The 16,055-nt window shown below is 37.5% G+C and overlaps 1 protein-coding gene across 19 annotated transcripts in view; it reads right to left on the bottom strand.

The window, feature by feature from the left end:
* CFAP299 (cilia and flagella associated protein 299) overlaps positions 1–16,055 on the bottom strand; it is a 625,333-nt gene that overhangs the window by 602,884 nt on the left and 6,394 nt on the right. For 10 of the 19 annotated variants that reach the window (XR_013371133.1, XM_077882640.1, XM_077882653.1 and 7 more), the window contains one exon: positions 6,682–6,855. The exons of 6 other annotated variants lie outside the window; for them this stretch is intronic. Coding sequence is in view for 10 of the 13 variants with exons in the window: in XM_077882640.1 (XP_077738766.1) it covers positions 6,682–6,795 (114 nt within the window). In the remaining 3 variants the exon portion in view is untranslated. Of the gene's footprint in view, positions 1–6,681; positions 6,856–16,055 lie in introns of those variants that run through there. 3 more of the 19 variants (XM_077882649.1, XM_077882657.1, XM_077882656.1) reach the window with 3 other exon arrangements.

Below are 16,055 nucleotides of genomic sequence, written 5' to 3'. Positions count from 1 at the left end.
CCCCTAGCCTGGCTGTACCCCTGGGGCAAAGTGCCTCCCACACTGTTCCTCCAGTAAGGTGAGGGGTAGATGAGTATCAGAATTTGGTGTTATGTGGTGTGAACCAGAGTCCTAGCAGGTGAGACTGGAATAAGGGGCAGCCAGCATCTGGAGCATCCAGGTATTTCTCATCAAAAGGAAGGAAAGAAGGAAAAGGGAGCGAGAGAAGAAGGAGGTAAGGGAAAAAAGGATGAGGAAAGGGAGGGAGGGAGGGAGGGAGGGAGGGAGGGAGGGAGGAAGGAAGGAAGGAAGGAAGGAAGGAAGGAAGGAAGGAAGGAAGGAAGGAAGGAAAAGACCCACCTACCGCAGGAAGGGTGGGTGAATGGGTCTAGGGCCACTAGACCCTTGACACGGCCCATAGGCTACTGAGGCTTCTTTAGCTTTTGTGTCTTTTGTTATTATGTTGTTTATTGCTGGAAAAGAGTTACTATTAAACTCCAATCTTAGATTTGGTCAACCAAACCCACTGATTGGTTCTAATAGGGATCCAGTTTAATTTTCTTATATTCTCAGGGCAGGTAATCATACTGTCTTTATAATAATATCTGACTTCTTCCAAATATTTATGACACCCTTCATTCATTATAGCATTGCTGCGGTCAAACTACCAATAAAAAGTTAAGATTACTCACAAATATTTTTTTATCATGTTTCTATTCCAATGCTACACTTTCAAATGTTTAACCACCAATTATGAAGTTTACAGGTGTGTACTATATACTCTTCAAGTTATAACATGAGTTTAGAATTTTATCCTATGCTTTTTCTGCATCTATAGAGATTATATTTCTTTTTAAACTTAATGTCATGAGAAAATATATGAAGCATTTGCCCAAGTTACGAATTCAGAAAAGAACAGACGGTGGTTTTAAAAGTCCCTGATTTCCCACCACAAAAAGTCTTTATTTCACATTCCCGTATGAAGGCTAAATTACCCAGTTTAGTCAGTCCAGGCAAGAAACAGATGACACATTTAAATGGAGTAACTGAACAAAATTGAGTGGCTGAGTTAATTAACAAAGGTATAAACAGGGTTAAGAGAAATCCTAAAGAGATAATGAAGCACCCCACAGCTAGCTACAGCAATAAGCTATTAACAACCACTAACTAGTCCAAATGAGGTAAGAGGAGGGAGCAGTTAATAGAGCTCAAGGAAACAGCTGTAGGACCCGACCCTAAATTGTAGTTTTTTTGGAAGAAAATATCCATGCTAACCTACAGCACAGTATAGAAGGAATCTGGGGAAAAGAACTGCCTAACCTCTCTCTTCCGGCTTCTAATTTTTGCTAGTGCCTCTCATCAGCTGAATCCAACTGGCCAAAGGGAAAGGGGGCCCAGTTGAAACAGTCAACAGAAATCAACCTCTTGGGCCATAAAGCAAGTTGGGGTAGGACAGAAAACACTTCTCAAGGGCTAAGCAGAAAATATCTAATATAACCATGGAAAAAATTTCAGATTCAAAATAACATTTTCTACAAGCATAAGGATATTACTCCATTTTCTTTTAGGAATCACTACTGGGAATGCAAAATCTAAAATCAAGCTGACCCATAGGTAAGTTGTTGACACTTTGAATTATTTTTTTTAATTTGAATTAAATATACAACATTTAAAATTAACCATTTTAAGTCCAGAGTCCAGTGGTATTAAGTACATTCATACCATTGTGCAATCATTGCCACCATCAATCACCAGAACTCTTTCCATCTTACAAAACTGAAACTCTGAACCAATTAAACAATAATTCCCATTCTCCCTTTCTCCCAGACCCTGGCAATGACATTCTACTCTGCCTCTGTGAATCTGACTACCTCAGGTATCTCATGAAAGTGGAATATTTATTTTATCTCGTAAAAGTGAGAATTTTTAAAGACAAGACACAGTATTTGTCTTTTTCTGGTTGGATTATTTCACTTAGCATAATGTCCTCAAAGTTCATCTATGTTGTCGAATGTGTCAGAATTTCCTTCCTTTTAAAGCCTGAAAAATATTTCCTTGTAGATATGTAGCACATTTTGTTTATACATTGATCCCATCAATAGCTACCTAGGTTACTTCCATCTTCTGGTTATTGTAAATAATGCTCTATGAATATGAGTACTCAAATATCTGTTCTAGTCCCTGCTTTCAATTCTTCTTGCTGCATACAAATTGTGGGATTATATAGGAATTCTAACTTTAATTTTTTGAGAGGTTGTTCAACAGCAATCAACTGTTTCTACAATGACTGCACCATTACATACTGCCACCAGTGATGCAGTGTACCAATTTCTCCACATCCTTGCTAACACTTGTTATTTTCTGTGGTGGTTTTTATTTTTTTTACTATTATTTTTTTAATAGCTATCCTGGGGACACCTGGGTGGCTCAGTAGTTGAGTGTCTGTCTTTGGCTCAGGGCATGGTCCTCAGTCCTGGGATCAAGTCCCACATGAGGTTCCTCACGGGGAGCCTACTTCTCCCTCTGCCTATGTCTCTGCCTCTCTGTGTATCTCATGAATAAATAAATAAATCTTTAACAACAACAAAAACAGCTATCCTAATGGATGAAAAATGGTGTATCGCTGTGGGGTGTTGGGTTTTTTTTCCAGTATAGTTGACGTACAATGTTACATTAGTTTCAGGTATACAATTTAGTGATTTGACAAGTTTATACATATGCTACATTCACCACAAGTGTATCAACCATCTGTCCCATTACATCACTATTACAACATCATTGACTATATTCCCTGTGCTGTGCCTTTTATTCTTGCGACTTATTCATTGCATAACTGGAAGCCTGTATCTCCCACTCCCCTTCACCCATTCTGTCCAACCCCCTCTACCCTCCCCTCTGGCCACCATTAGTTTATTCTCTGTATTGACAGGTCTGATTCTGCTTTTTATTTTTTTTTAGATTCTACTTACAAGTAGAATCATATATTGTCTTTCTCAGTCTGATTCATTTTACTTAGCATAATATACTCTAGGTCTATTGATATCATCTAAAATAGCACAGTCTCATCTTTTTTATGGCTAAGTAATATTCCTCTGTGTGTGTGTGTGTGTGTGTGTGTGTGTGTGACATTTTCCTTATCCATTCATCTACTAAAGTTGCTTCATATCTTGGCTATCATACATTATGCTGCAATAAACATAGTGGTTCATATTTTTGAATTAGTGCTTTCATTTCTTTGGAAAAATACCCAATAGTGGAATTAATGGATTATATGATATTTCTATTTTTTAAATTTTTGAGGAATCTCCACACTGTTTTTCACAGTTGGTGCATCAATTTACACTCCCACCAACAGCGTAATAGAGTTCCTTCATCTCTGCATCCTTACCAACACTTGTTATTTCTTGTCATTTTGATTTTAGACATTCTAACAGGTATTGGGTGCTATCTTACTGTGATTTTGATTTGCATTTCCCTGATGATTAGTAATATTGAGCATCTTTTCTTTTTTTTAAGATTGTATTTATTTATTCATGAAAGACACAGAGAGAGAGAGGCAGAGACACAGGCAGAGGGAGAAGCAGGCTCCATGCAAGGAGCCCAATGCGGGACTCGATCCCAAGTCTCCAGGATCACGCCCTGAGCCAAAGGCAGATGCTCAACCCCTGAGCCACCCAGGCATCCCAATACTGAGCATCTTTTCATGTGTCTACTGACCACCTGTATATCTTCTTTGGAAAAATGTCTTTTCAGGTCCTTTGCCCATTTTCAATCAGACTGGGGTTTTTCTTTTTGGTGTTACATAAATTCTTTATAGATTTTGTATATTAACCCCTTATCAGATGTATCATTTGCAAATATATTCTCCCATTCAGTAGGTTGTTTCCTTTACTGTGCAAAACCTTTTTATTTCGACGTAGTTCCAATAGTTTATTTTTGCTGTTTTTCTCCTGGTCTTAGGAGGCATATCTAGAAAAATTTTGCTGTGGCTGATGTCAGAGAAATTGCTAACTGTGCTCTCTTCTAGGATTTTTATGGTTGCAGGTCTCACATTAGGTCTCTGATCCATTTTGAGTTTATTTTTGTGTATGGTGTTAGAATGTGGTGCAGTTTCATTCTTTCATGTGTAGCTGTCCAGCTTTCTCAGCACCATGTATTGAAGAAACTGTCTTTTCCTCGTGTATATATGATTGTGGTTTTGATTTGCATATCTAATGATTAGTGACATTAAACATCTTTTGATGAGCTTTTGGACCCTTGCAATGTTCTTGGAAGAAATGTCCAAATTCTTTGCCAATTTTTAATTGAGTTGTTTGCTTTTGTGCTGTTGTAGAAGATCTTTATATATTCTAGATATTAACCCCTTATTAGATACATAATCTGCAAATATTTCTTCTGATTTTATGGGCTGCCTTCTCACTCTATTTGATAGCATACTTTGGTGTACAAAAGTTTTTAATTTTGATGTCATACAATCCGATCCAAATTATTCATCAATTATCATTTATTCTCAAAACTCTAAAATTCTACCACTATCTACTTAGGCGTTCATCTTTTCATTTGTCCAAATACACAGCTAATGGACATTATAATTTTGTGCTTATCTCCAACACAGAGAAATTTTTTTTTATTATTCAACTGAGTATTTTATTCCCCCTCATTTTATGTATAATTTCTTTCTGGTAAGTTTATTAGCTAGATATTGAGCCTGCTGGAATTATTCTTTCATATTTTTTTTCTTTCATACAATTCTTTCTTATTTTCCTCATCTTGTTTTCACTATATTCTGGGTAATTATATCACCGTTAACTTCCAGATGATTAATTTGTCCTTTAAAAATCATCCATGCTATTAGTTAGCCCTTTTAAAAATGTTATCAATTATGTTTTTAATTTCTAAGAATTCTTTCTTGCTGATTGTTCCCTTTTCACACCAGTTTATTATTTTACTTATTAATTTCATTGATACTAAAATGTCTCTGAGATAGAAAATTGGCATTATTGGGATGCCTGGGTGGCTCAGTAGTTAAGCATCTGCCTTTGGCTCAGGGCATGATTCCGAGATCCCGGATCGAGTCCCACATTGGGCTCCTCACAGGAAGCCTGCTTCTCCCTCTGCCTATGTCTCTGCCTCTCTCTGTTTCTCATGAATAAATAAATAAATAATTTTTTAAAAAAAGAAAATTGGCATTATTTAAAGTTCTCTCTGGGATTTAAATGTTTTGTTTCATCTGACATGAATTATCCTCCTTTAATGGATACCCTCCATAGTTGTAAGGTCTAGTCCCCTAACTGGACTCTCCTCTGAACAGATGAACTGTGGAAGTTGTGTGTAGAAGAGCAGAATATAGCAATGTACAGACTTCACTTGAGGATATGTGGGCCTGAAGAAGGAAGGAGAGTTGGGATATATCCCACTCTCTCCAACCCAACTGCCAAAATAAGAGGGGCTTGGCATAAAGGAATGACTGTTTCCAGATTTTATTCTCCTCTTTAGGACTTCTAACAGTATTTAGTCACTCTGTGCTTACTTCTTATCTCTCAGGCCTCTTTATTCCCTCCAGGTCTTCTTGTTAGGCATGTACTTCATTTTCTTGAGAGAACAGTTCTCTCATTCATTCTTGGGTTAAATACTGCGAGCACATATGCTATGTATAGGGTGTACTTCTGGTTTAGCTATGTAGAATTAACTTATTTAATCAAACACAAGTTCATTCTTGCCCTTTGTATTATTATTATTGACTCTGACATTTCTCTAAATCTGTTTTATTCATTTTGGCCTATGTTTTCTCTATCTTGTCAGTCTGACACTATCTGCTTTCTAACTTACCAAAAATTTGCACAATTTCTGCCCCCCTAGAGTAGCATCATTTCTTGTTTCCTAGTGCTTTTAATGATTTATTTTCTTTCATATTGACATAGAAAATAGGTAGACAGATGATGGAAAATTAGGGAGGAGAGGAGAGGAGAGGAGAGGAGAGGAGAGGAGAGGAGAGGAGAGGAGAGGAGAGGAGAGGGAAGGGGGAGAGGATGGTTAGGTATATCCAGGGATCTACAAGTCTGCTGTGTCACTTTAATTCTAGCCATACTTTTCTCTTTTTTTAATGTACTAAAAAATCCCTCTTTCCTCTATTTATATACCAAAACAAGCCATTCTCCCAGTGGAAGATTTGAATGATAAGCTACAAAGTGTCTGTTGAATTTAGTGACACATCCTTCATTTGTCACTATAGAAAAAAACAATTTCTATTGAATGATGAAGATGGCAACCAGCTTGCAGTGGGTTGAAAAGTGGAAGATGAGGAAATGAACACAATGATTAGTTTATGATTCATTCAAGAATAATAACTATAAGAAGGAATAAAATACAGATATGGTAGGGCAAGATAGAACTCAATGAGCTCAGAAACGGACTCGAATTAAAGGTGAAAGGAGCTAATCAGTACAGACAGTTCCCTAAAAGCATAAAAGGGAAGGGTGCAGAATGCAGGTAAATATCACCAATCAAGGGTATTAGCTGCAAACAGCAGAACTTACTGTCACCAGTACAAACCTAAAAAGAAACTATTAAAATATGAGAGCCCCCAAATCCCCCGAAAGTTGAGTTAAGCCTACAGAGCCAGAAACAACACTCAAAGCTACAGGAACTGTTTCAGCAAATGCTCCACTGTTGCCACTACTGAAAACAGATACTGTGACTCACCATTTGACTGAGGACATTAAACCCCAGAGCTTCTGCCACGGCATCAACTAAAGCGAAAAGCCTGCACCACCCATTCAATACCAAATGGATTCCACATGGTGCTTTCTTCTTCATGTTACTCTTCTCTAAAGAGCAGTCTCATGCAAGTGTGTGTCATTGGCAGTGCCAACATACCTGCAAAGATAATACCAGAAGCAACGGAAGCGAAAAAGTTAGTTTCCATCTCCACCTTAGGAAGGTGGGACTTAGAGTTTCTCAAAAACCTTATAATGATAATGAGGGTTCAAAATGAGGACATACTCAGGAAGCAGACAGACAGACAATACACATGGTAGAGTCTATTAAGAGGAGGTAAGAAAGAGTGGGTGCACAGAAATTAAAGTAGTTTTATAAGTTTTATGCTGGAAAACTGAAGAGGGTTTCAGCTCTTGAACCTTTGTTGACTTTGAGGGTCAACAAAGTCATCTAAGAGTCAAAAGTCTGAAGAAAGTAGAGAAGGTATTTTAAAAAAACAAGTTATGAAACAAACCAACAAGAAATATCAAGAGGCAACTCACAGAAGAAATGAAAATGGACAGGAAACATATAAAGATGATCAACCACACTAAAAATAAGAGAATTTAAAATTAAAACAATGAGGTTTTTCTACCTATGATATTGGCAAAAAATGAAAGGGTTGACAATATCAAGTACTCGTGATGGCCTGAGGAAAAAGATGACTCATACATTGCTGGTGGGAGAGTAAATGACTACTCAAGAGGGCACTTCAACCATCTCCATTATGACCCACCAATTCCACTTTTTGATAGATTTACACCTGCACATAAAGAGGATGTACCAAAGATGCTCATTTCACTGTTGTTCATGATACTGTATAATGAAAACAAAGTTCTAAAGAACCAACCTAAGTAACAAATTCAATGCAGCAATTTATAAAGAATAGGGAGATCTATATAGAGTGACATTAAAAGATCTCCAAGACTTAATGTCAATTTTTTAGGTTACAGAAAGATATAAAAATTACCCTTTAAGTAGAAAATAACAAAGAACGGTATACGTATTTACATATAATAAAAATATATATAATTTTTTGAAGACTATTCATATAAATACAAGAGGAAGGATATTGGGTTGAAGTACAACACTTGCTGCTGCAGCGTGGCTCAGAACCACAACAAATACTCATCATCTCCTACCTCCACCATCAATGCTGGATTTCCCTCACATTGAACTAATACCGCTGCTAAGCGTCAGTAGCATAACTTGTGGTATGAACAAGACCTCATTCTGGAGAAGTCATCATTCCCTTTTTAAGCCCTGGTTGCTACACTGGTCCATTTACCACCACAACAAGAGGCATCCAAGTGAATCACCAGACTCTCAAACACATTCTTTCATTATTTATTGTAATACAGCCCTAACCTTCCTGACAGTTGGGGTCCATTACTCTTGCCAAAATAATGACTGTCTTCTTGCCTCCAGATTCCTAGACAAGGAGCCTAAAGATCCCAAGCAGGAGTTGTAACTTAAAATTCAGTGGGACTCTCACTAAGTCACCTGATGGGAGTATTTCCTGATTTGGTATTGTAAATAGCACTCCAATCAGTCGTTAAGGGTTAACTTAGAACTTCTTGCTTGCTGTCCCTTGATCTGTAGCAGAACTAATATGTTCTTTGAGATCTGTAGACCACTAGCCTTGAGGCGTGAAAGATCAAATTCTCCCAGAAAATAAGGCCTGACTACATCAGAAAACAGCTGCTATGGATGCCAGCAAGTCTATTTAGGGTCATGCTGTCAAACAACTTACTGCCTGGGCACCTATTCCTCTGCACACAACCTCCCTCCCTTTTCTGACATTTTCCCCTTTAAAGCCCTCTGGCTTTGCCAGGAAGATGAAGACGGCCTTTGAGACATTTGTTCATGTTCCCAAGTTGTTGACTTTCCACAAGGGACCTTTCATTTCCCACCATCACTTGTCTCTCAAGTATTGGTTTTTCTAGTGGCGAGCAGCTAAATTGTAGTTTAGAATTTGTTCTCTTCCAGTGAGAGTACCAGGACAATTAACCCTATAGAGCCACAGTGAAGAAAGGAAAACAAATTCCCCAAGTTGGTCATTGGGAATGATGGTAAGATGTTTTATCCTCTTAGTTCCCAGATCAAGGAAACAAACCTAAACACAAAGGTCTTTAATTCAAAGTATTAAATGGCACTCCATCCCCTTAAACTATCACCCACAAATTGGCACTTCAGTTGTGCTTTCAGCAACTCATTCCAATGATCCATTTGCTGGCAGCTCTGAATGTTTCAGAATATATTATGAGATATGAATCACATAGATAGGTTCTTATTCCCACAGCTCCTTTGTTTTAAAATAGGTCCTTGGTCTGACACAATGTTATGTGGAACCCTGTGCCTGTGAATCAAATATTCCATAAGCCCCCATCCATAGATTCAATACAATTTCTATCAAGATTCCAATGGCAATTTTTTTACAGAAGTAGAAAAAAAATCCTAAAATTTGTATGGAATCACAAAAGGCCCCAGATAGCCAAAACAAGCCTGAGAAAGAACAATAAAGTGGGAAGCATCACACTTCCTGATTTCAAGCTATATTTTAAAGCCATGGCAATCAAAAAAGAATGGTACTGGCACAAAAGCAGGCACAGAGACCAATAGAATAGTATTGAGAAACCAGAAATAAACCCATTCATACACAGTAAATTATTATTTGACAAGGGAGCCACGAATACTCAATGGCAAAGATAATCTCTTCAGGGGATCCCTGGGTGGCTCAGTGGTTTGGCGCCTGCCTTCGGCCCGGGGCGTGGTCCTGGGGTCCTGGGATCGAGTCCCACGCTGGGCTCCCTGTGTGGGGCCTGCTTCTCCCTCTGCCTGTGTCTCTGTGTCTTTCATGAATAAATAAATAAAATCTTAAAAAAAAAAGATAATCTCTTCAATAAATGGCATTGGGAAATTGGATATTCATATGTAAAAGAATGAAATTAGCTCAAAATTAACTCAAAATGAGTTAAAGACTTAAATGTAAGACCATAAATGATAAAACTCCTAGTGGAAAACATAAGGAAAAAGTTCCTTGATATAAGTCTCAGGCACAATTTTTGGGATACGGCACCTAAAGCATAAACAACAAAATAAATAATAAGTAAAAGATACATCAAAATGAAAGCTTCTGCACAGTGAAAGAAACAATCAACAAAATGAAAAGGCAAGCTATGGAATGAGACAAAGTATTTGCAAATCCTATACCTGATAAGGGGTTAATGCTCAAAATACACAAAGAATTCATACAACTCAATAGCAGAAGAATAAATAATCCAATTTTTTAAATGCACAAAAGACCTGAATAGACATTTTCCAAAGAAGGTATTCAAATGGCCAACAGATACATGAAAGGAGGCTCAACATCACTCATCATCAGGGAAATGAAAATCAAAACTACGATGAGATATCATCTCACACCTGTTAGAATGACTATCATCAAAATGACAAGAGATAACAAATACTGGTGAAGATGTGGAAAAAAGGGAACCCTTGTCATTGTTAGTGGGAATGTAAACTGGTACAGGTACTATGGAAAACTGTGAAAGTTTTTCAAAAAAATGTAAAATACAACTGCCACATGATCCAGCAATTCCACTTTTGAGTATATATATGTGAAGGAAACAAAATCACTCTGCCAAGGAGATATCCACACCCCATATTCATTGCAGCATCATTTATAATAGCCAAGAAATAGGAAGAACCTAAGTGTCCATCAACAGGTCAATGGATAAAGGTAAGTGGATAAAGAAAATATGTCATGTATTAGAATACCATTCAGCCAAAAACAGATGGAAATCCTGCTATTTGAGACAACATGCATGGACCTTGAAGGCATTTTCCTAAGTGAAGTATGTCAGAGAAAGACAAATACTTCATGATACCAATTATATATGGAATCTAAAAACAAAACAAAACTCATAAAGAGATCTGATATATAGTTACCAGAGGAGAGATGTGAGAATCGGATGAAATAAATCAAAAGGTACAAACTTCCAATTATAAGAGAAACAAGTACTGGGGATGTACTATACAATATTTTAACTATAATAAATATTGCTGCATGGCACATTTAAATGTTTCTAAGAGAGCAGATCCTAAGAGTTTCATCACACACACACAAAAAAAAAAAAAACATTTTTTTCTTGTATCTATATGAAATGATGGGATGTTAACTTATTGGGATAACCATTCTGCAATAGATGTCAATAAGTCATAATGCTGTACATCTTAAACATATAGTGGTATACCTATACCAATATACAATTATAATATACAATTATATCTCAGGACAACTGAAAGGAAAAAAATATTCCATAAGGCCTTAGATAGTATAGCTGGCATGTGTCTGTTCACAGAAAAGGTCAACCCATTTCTACCATATATGTCTCTTCCTACCAAATTGAACTGTTGGCCCTTCCAAAATGGAAGGAGTCCAACATAGCCAATTTTCCACCAAGTGGTTGGTTGGTCACCTTGAGAAATGGTGCTCTATCACAGGATTGGCCTTGATTGCTGACAGGCTGGACACTCAGAGTTAGCAGGAGCTAGATCAGCCTTGGTAAGTGGGAGCACATGCTAGGGGACTGCTGCATCGCCCCATCTCTGCTACTATAGGCCCTTCTTCCATGTGCCCATCATGCCAACACTAAGGTAGTAAATGAAAGAGGCTGGCTGACTGCAACTGGATATGTCTTTGTGTCTACCTGGTTGTTTATGCCTCTTCTATGGTAGGCACATTGTAACCGCTTCCACATGTGCAACCACATTTGTTTCTGGCATTTACTAGTACCTGTCTGTCCTTATATAGTCTAACTTTGAGCCACATCTCTGTTCACAGAAAGTAGATGACCGCTGAAAAGATATTTCCTTACCATAATTTTTAAAGACCACACCTAGATGACGCTATAGTGCAGCTACAGTCCATTTTCAGCTTGCACCCACATTCCAAATGTCTCATTTACACACCAAACTCAGACTTCCTTCCTCTTGTAGCCAGTTATAAGAAAGTCTCCACATAGCCACATATATAAGCTGCAAAAAAAAAGGTACATTTCCAATAGCTGTGAAAACCTGGGATCTAGACTCCTGCTTATGCAGCTAGCACACCTGCTTTGTTCCCACTCATGCTCTATCCCAGATGCGCTACACCTCCATCTAATAATTTTTGCTGGGCCTGCCTGGCCTTATGACTTGGTGGATCTGAAAAAACTCAGCTCATTATGGGCAGCTCCAAGTGCATGGCCCCTTGTTGATTCCATGGCCAGCTGCTCTATTTTTATCAGAACCCAGTAGTATGCCAGGAGTTTCTGGTATGTAATTCTCTTTCTTATGGACATATAATTCTCCTCTGCATATGTGGACTTGCACTCAGTCTCTCCTGATCCCTTGCTTGCTGGCTATGATGCACTGCTTTACATTAATGCTGTTGCTATATCATGTCCCTTTCCTATAACAAACTATAGATTTGTAAACATTGTCATTTTGGATCCTATGAGTCTTTTGTCAATTAAAGACTGCTCAACCATCACTGCTAGTGCTAAAACCTAGAAAGTCAAATACTGAAAACAGATTATTTACTGATAAATGTTGCTGAGGTTTTTCAACAAAACTACCACTTTGATTAATATACCGTTCAATTGTAAAGACTTCTCTTATAGTTGTTTGGTTAATCAGTAGCTTTTGGTTTTGTTTTTGTTTTTGTTTTTTAATCAGTAGCTTTTGAAAAAAATTTTTATTGTAAAATAAAACATAGATACAGAAGCCCATACAAAAGATGTGACAAACAGAATTTAATGTTATTATAACATACACCCTTGTAACCACCATTCCAGTCAAGAAATAAAATTTGCTAGGCATCTCAGGAGCTCCTCCATATAGCCCTTCCTAACTACTACTGTTTTTCCCCTAAAAGTAGCCACTCTTCTGACTTTTATAATAATCACTTCTTTGCATTTCTTTATAGTTTTATCGGCCAAGTGTGTATCCCTAGATACCAGTTTAGTCCTGCCTACCTTTTAAAATTTCATGTTTCTTCTAAATTTCTCTTAATTTACATCTACCCTCCCCCCAATCCCTTTCCTATGTAAGGAAGAATATGTGTGGTCTGATCTATAGTTTCCTACCATCTGGTTTTGCTGATTGTATACTCATGGTGTAGTTCAATGTGTTTCTTTGTCTTCTCTATGTCCTGAAAGGCAGCTGGATACAGAAACTTGATCAGATTTAGGTTTGAGGTCTTTAGCAAGGTTATTAATGGTATTTTGCTTTTTACACACCGATGTCTAGCTTTCTCCTTTTGTGACATTAGTAGCTGTGAATCCTCAATGTTACCAATCCCTATATTGACATCATCTTTTTTTCTAGTGTTCTTTCTATAACACATTAATTAGGAAGGACCTATTATTAAACTGGGTTATTGCATATTGATAACAAATTTGTATCCTTTATATCGGAAAGTCGGATTTGCAGGGTATAAAATCGCTATATCGTTGGTTCATATTCTCTTCCCTTGAGCATCTTAAATAAGTAATTCTAATTTGTTTAGCATAAAATATATTTAAAAATCTGATAATTTAATTTCTTTTAACCTATAAGTCACATGCTATTTATATCTTAAAGTCCAAATGACTTTTTGTCTTTTTCTTTAAAGTTCATATAATTTTACTAGATATATCATGGTAATACCTGTTTAAATTCTCAGGTACAGAGTGTATTCCTCCAATATGTCATTTTGAATCTTTTTTATTGTTTATTTCAAGAAAATTCTGAATTATACTTTCTAGGATTTCTGCTGTTCCTTTGCCCTCATTTACTTCTTCAGGGACTCCTATTATCTATATGCCACACGTTTTTTTCTACCTTCAATAATTGTCAATTTTGCTTGAATTCTTTATCTCTTATTTTTTTATTTAAAATTCTCCTCCTTGGGCAGCCCCGGTGGCGCAGCGGTTTAGCGCTGCCTGCAGCCCGGAGTGTGATCCTGGAGACCCAGGATCGAGTCCCACATCAGGCTCCCTGCATGGAGCCATGGAGCCTGCTTCTCCCTCTGCCTGTGTCTCTGCCTCCCTCTCTCTCTCTCTCTCTCTCTCTCTCTCTCATGAATGAATACATAAAATATTTAATAAAAAATAAATAAATAAAAAATAAAATTCTCCTCCTGTTAATCATCTATGTCTTTGGGAAATCATCTACTCTGTTTATCCATTCTCATGTTCCTTCTAGTTAGTTTTTATTTCTAAAGATTTTTTTTTTGTTCCTAATTACTTCCTGAATTCTGTTCCCTCATTTCTGAACTCTTTCATGTGTGTATCATTGTCTTAATGTCTTTTAGTTTGTACTCAAAAAGAAGGTCATGGTTTTGTTAGGGAGATAGGGATGCTATTTTGCTCCTTACCCTCTTCTATCTTATAAATTTGAATGGGCTTCAACCTCAATGCTTTTCTATGGCTCGTGTTTGGTTCTCCTGGGCATTTAGAAGAAACTGTGGCTTATAGAACTTCCCTCTTATTTTATATCCATATGGTGTCCAAAGCTTTGGCACTTGCTTTCTATTTTTTTTTTCTTTTCTATCCTGTTATCTTCTCTTTCTCTTTCAAATTTTGTCTCTACTATCCCCATCCATCTCAATGTTGATTCTACTCCTAACAGTGTGGAGCACTTCCCAGCTATGGAAGGTAGTTTCAAGAGTTACTGGCTATTTGGCTATAGCTCCTTCAGAGCTCGCCTAGGAACCTACATACTCAAGAATGGCCAAAACCCTCCCACTTCCAGCTGCTGTTTTCAAAGCGGACCATTCCACTACCACTGAATAGCTAGCTGATGACTAGTTTGCTGTTTCTTGTTTAGAGGTGCTTTAGATGGCCCATTGTCTTCTCTGCTTTTCAACTACATGGATGCCAATACCTTTTCAATGTTATGGCTATGGATGATTTCTCCCCATCTGCTTTAAGGCTGGGGTTCATAGAAATAACTCTCACCTAGCTTTGTTAAATGTTATTCAAGTGTTTTTGGTTTTGCTTACCCAACTGCTCTTGGCCTGTGGATCATCCCATTCTCCCTGTATCCTCCTACTTTTCTCAACCCCCTTATCATTGTTCTTGTGAGCACCACCTCCATACTTACACCTTAAGTAATGGTTGTTCTACGGCAGTTTGTCATAAGCCCCCTGCCTCATCTCATTTTCCACACTCTATTGGGAATCTTCCCTGCCTCCACTCTTATCTCCTCCAGCAGTAGCTTTTGAAGTCAATACAAGCACCAAATAAAAATGGAGCATACTTTAATTACAAAGAATACAGATTTTTAGGGCACTGTTTGAGAGACAATTGAGATACTGAGGATGATACTAGGGTCACAGCATTTAAAATTTATCATTAGGATAAAGTTTCAGAAGTACTGTGGATATGGCATTCTGGATTCAGTTTCACTCCCTGATCATCAGAATTCATGTCCATGAAGAATTAGGTATTTTACTTATAGATAAGTACCTCGGCATTCAAATTGGCAAAGAAGTCAAACTCTCCCTCTTCGCCGATGACATGATACTCTACATAGAAAACCCAAAAGCCTCCACCCCAAGATTGCTAGAACTCATACAGCAGTTTGGTAGCGTGGCAGGATATAAAATCAATACCTAGAAATCAGTGGCATTTCTATACACTAACAATGAGACTGAAGAAAGAGAAATTAAGGAGTCAATCCCATTTACAACTGCACCCAAAAGCATAAGATACCTAGGAATAAACCTAACCAACGAGGTAAAGGATCTATACCCTAAAAACCATAGAACACTTCTGAAAGAAATTGAGGAAGACACAAAGAGATGGAAAAATATTCCATGCTCATAGACTGGAAGAATTAATATTGTGAAAATGTCAATGCTACCCAGGGCAATTTACACGTTTAATGCAATCCCTATCAAAATACCATGGACTTTCTTCAGAGAGTTAGAACAAATTATTTTAAGATTTGTGTGGAATCAGAAAAGACCCCAAATAGCCAGGGGAATTTTAAAAAAGAAAACCATATCTGGGGGCATCACAATGCCAGATTTCAGGTCGTACTACAAAGCTGTGGTCATCAAGACAGTGTGGTACTGGCACAAAAACAGACACATAGATCAATGGAACAGAATAGAGAATCCAGAAGTGGACCCTGAACTTTATGGTCAACTAATATTCGATAAAGGAGGAAAGACCATCCACTGGAAGAAAGACAGTCTCTTCAATAAATGGTGCTGGGAAAATTGGACATCCACATGCAGAAGAATGAAACTAGACCACTCTCTTGCACCAGACACAAAGATAAACTCA

Source organism: Canis aureus, chromosome 33, assembly GCF_053574225.1.
Source record: "Canis aureus isolate CA01 chromosome 33, VMU_Caureus_v.1.0, whole genome shotgun sequence".
Classification (NCBI taxonomy): Eukaryota; Metazoa; Chordata; class Mammalia; order Carnivora; family Canidae; genus Canis; species Canis aureus.
Note: the sequence above shows the minus strand (reverse complement) of the source record. Positions and strands in the feature narration are given on the sequence as shown.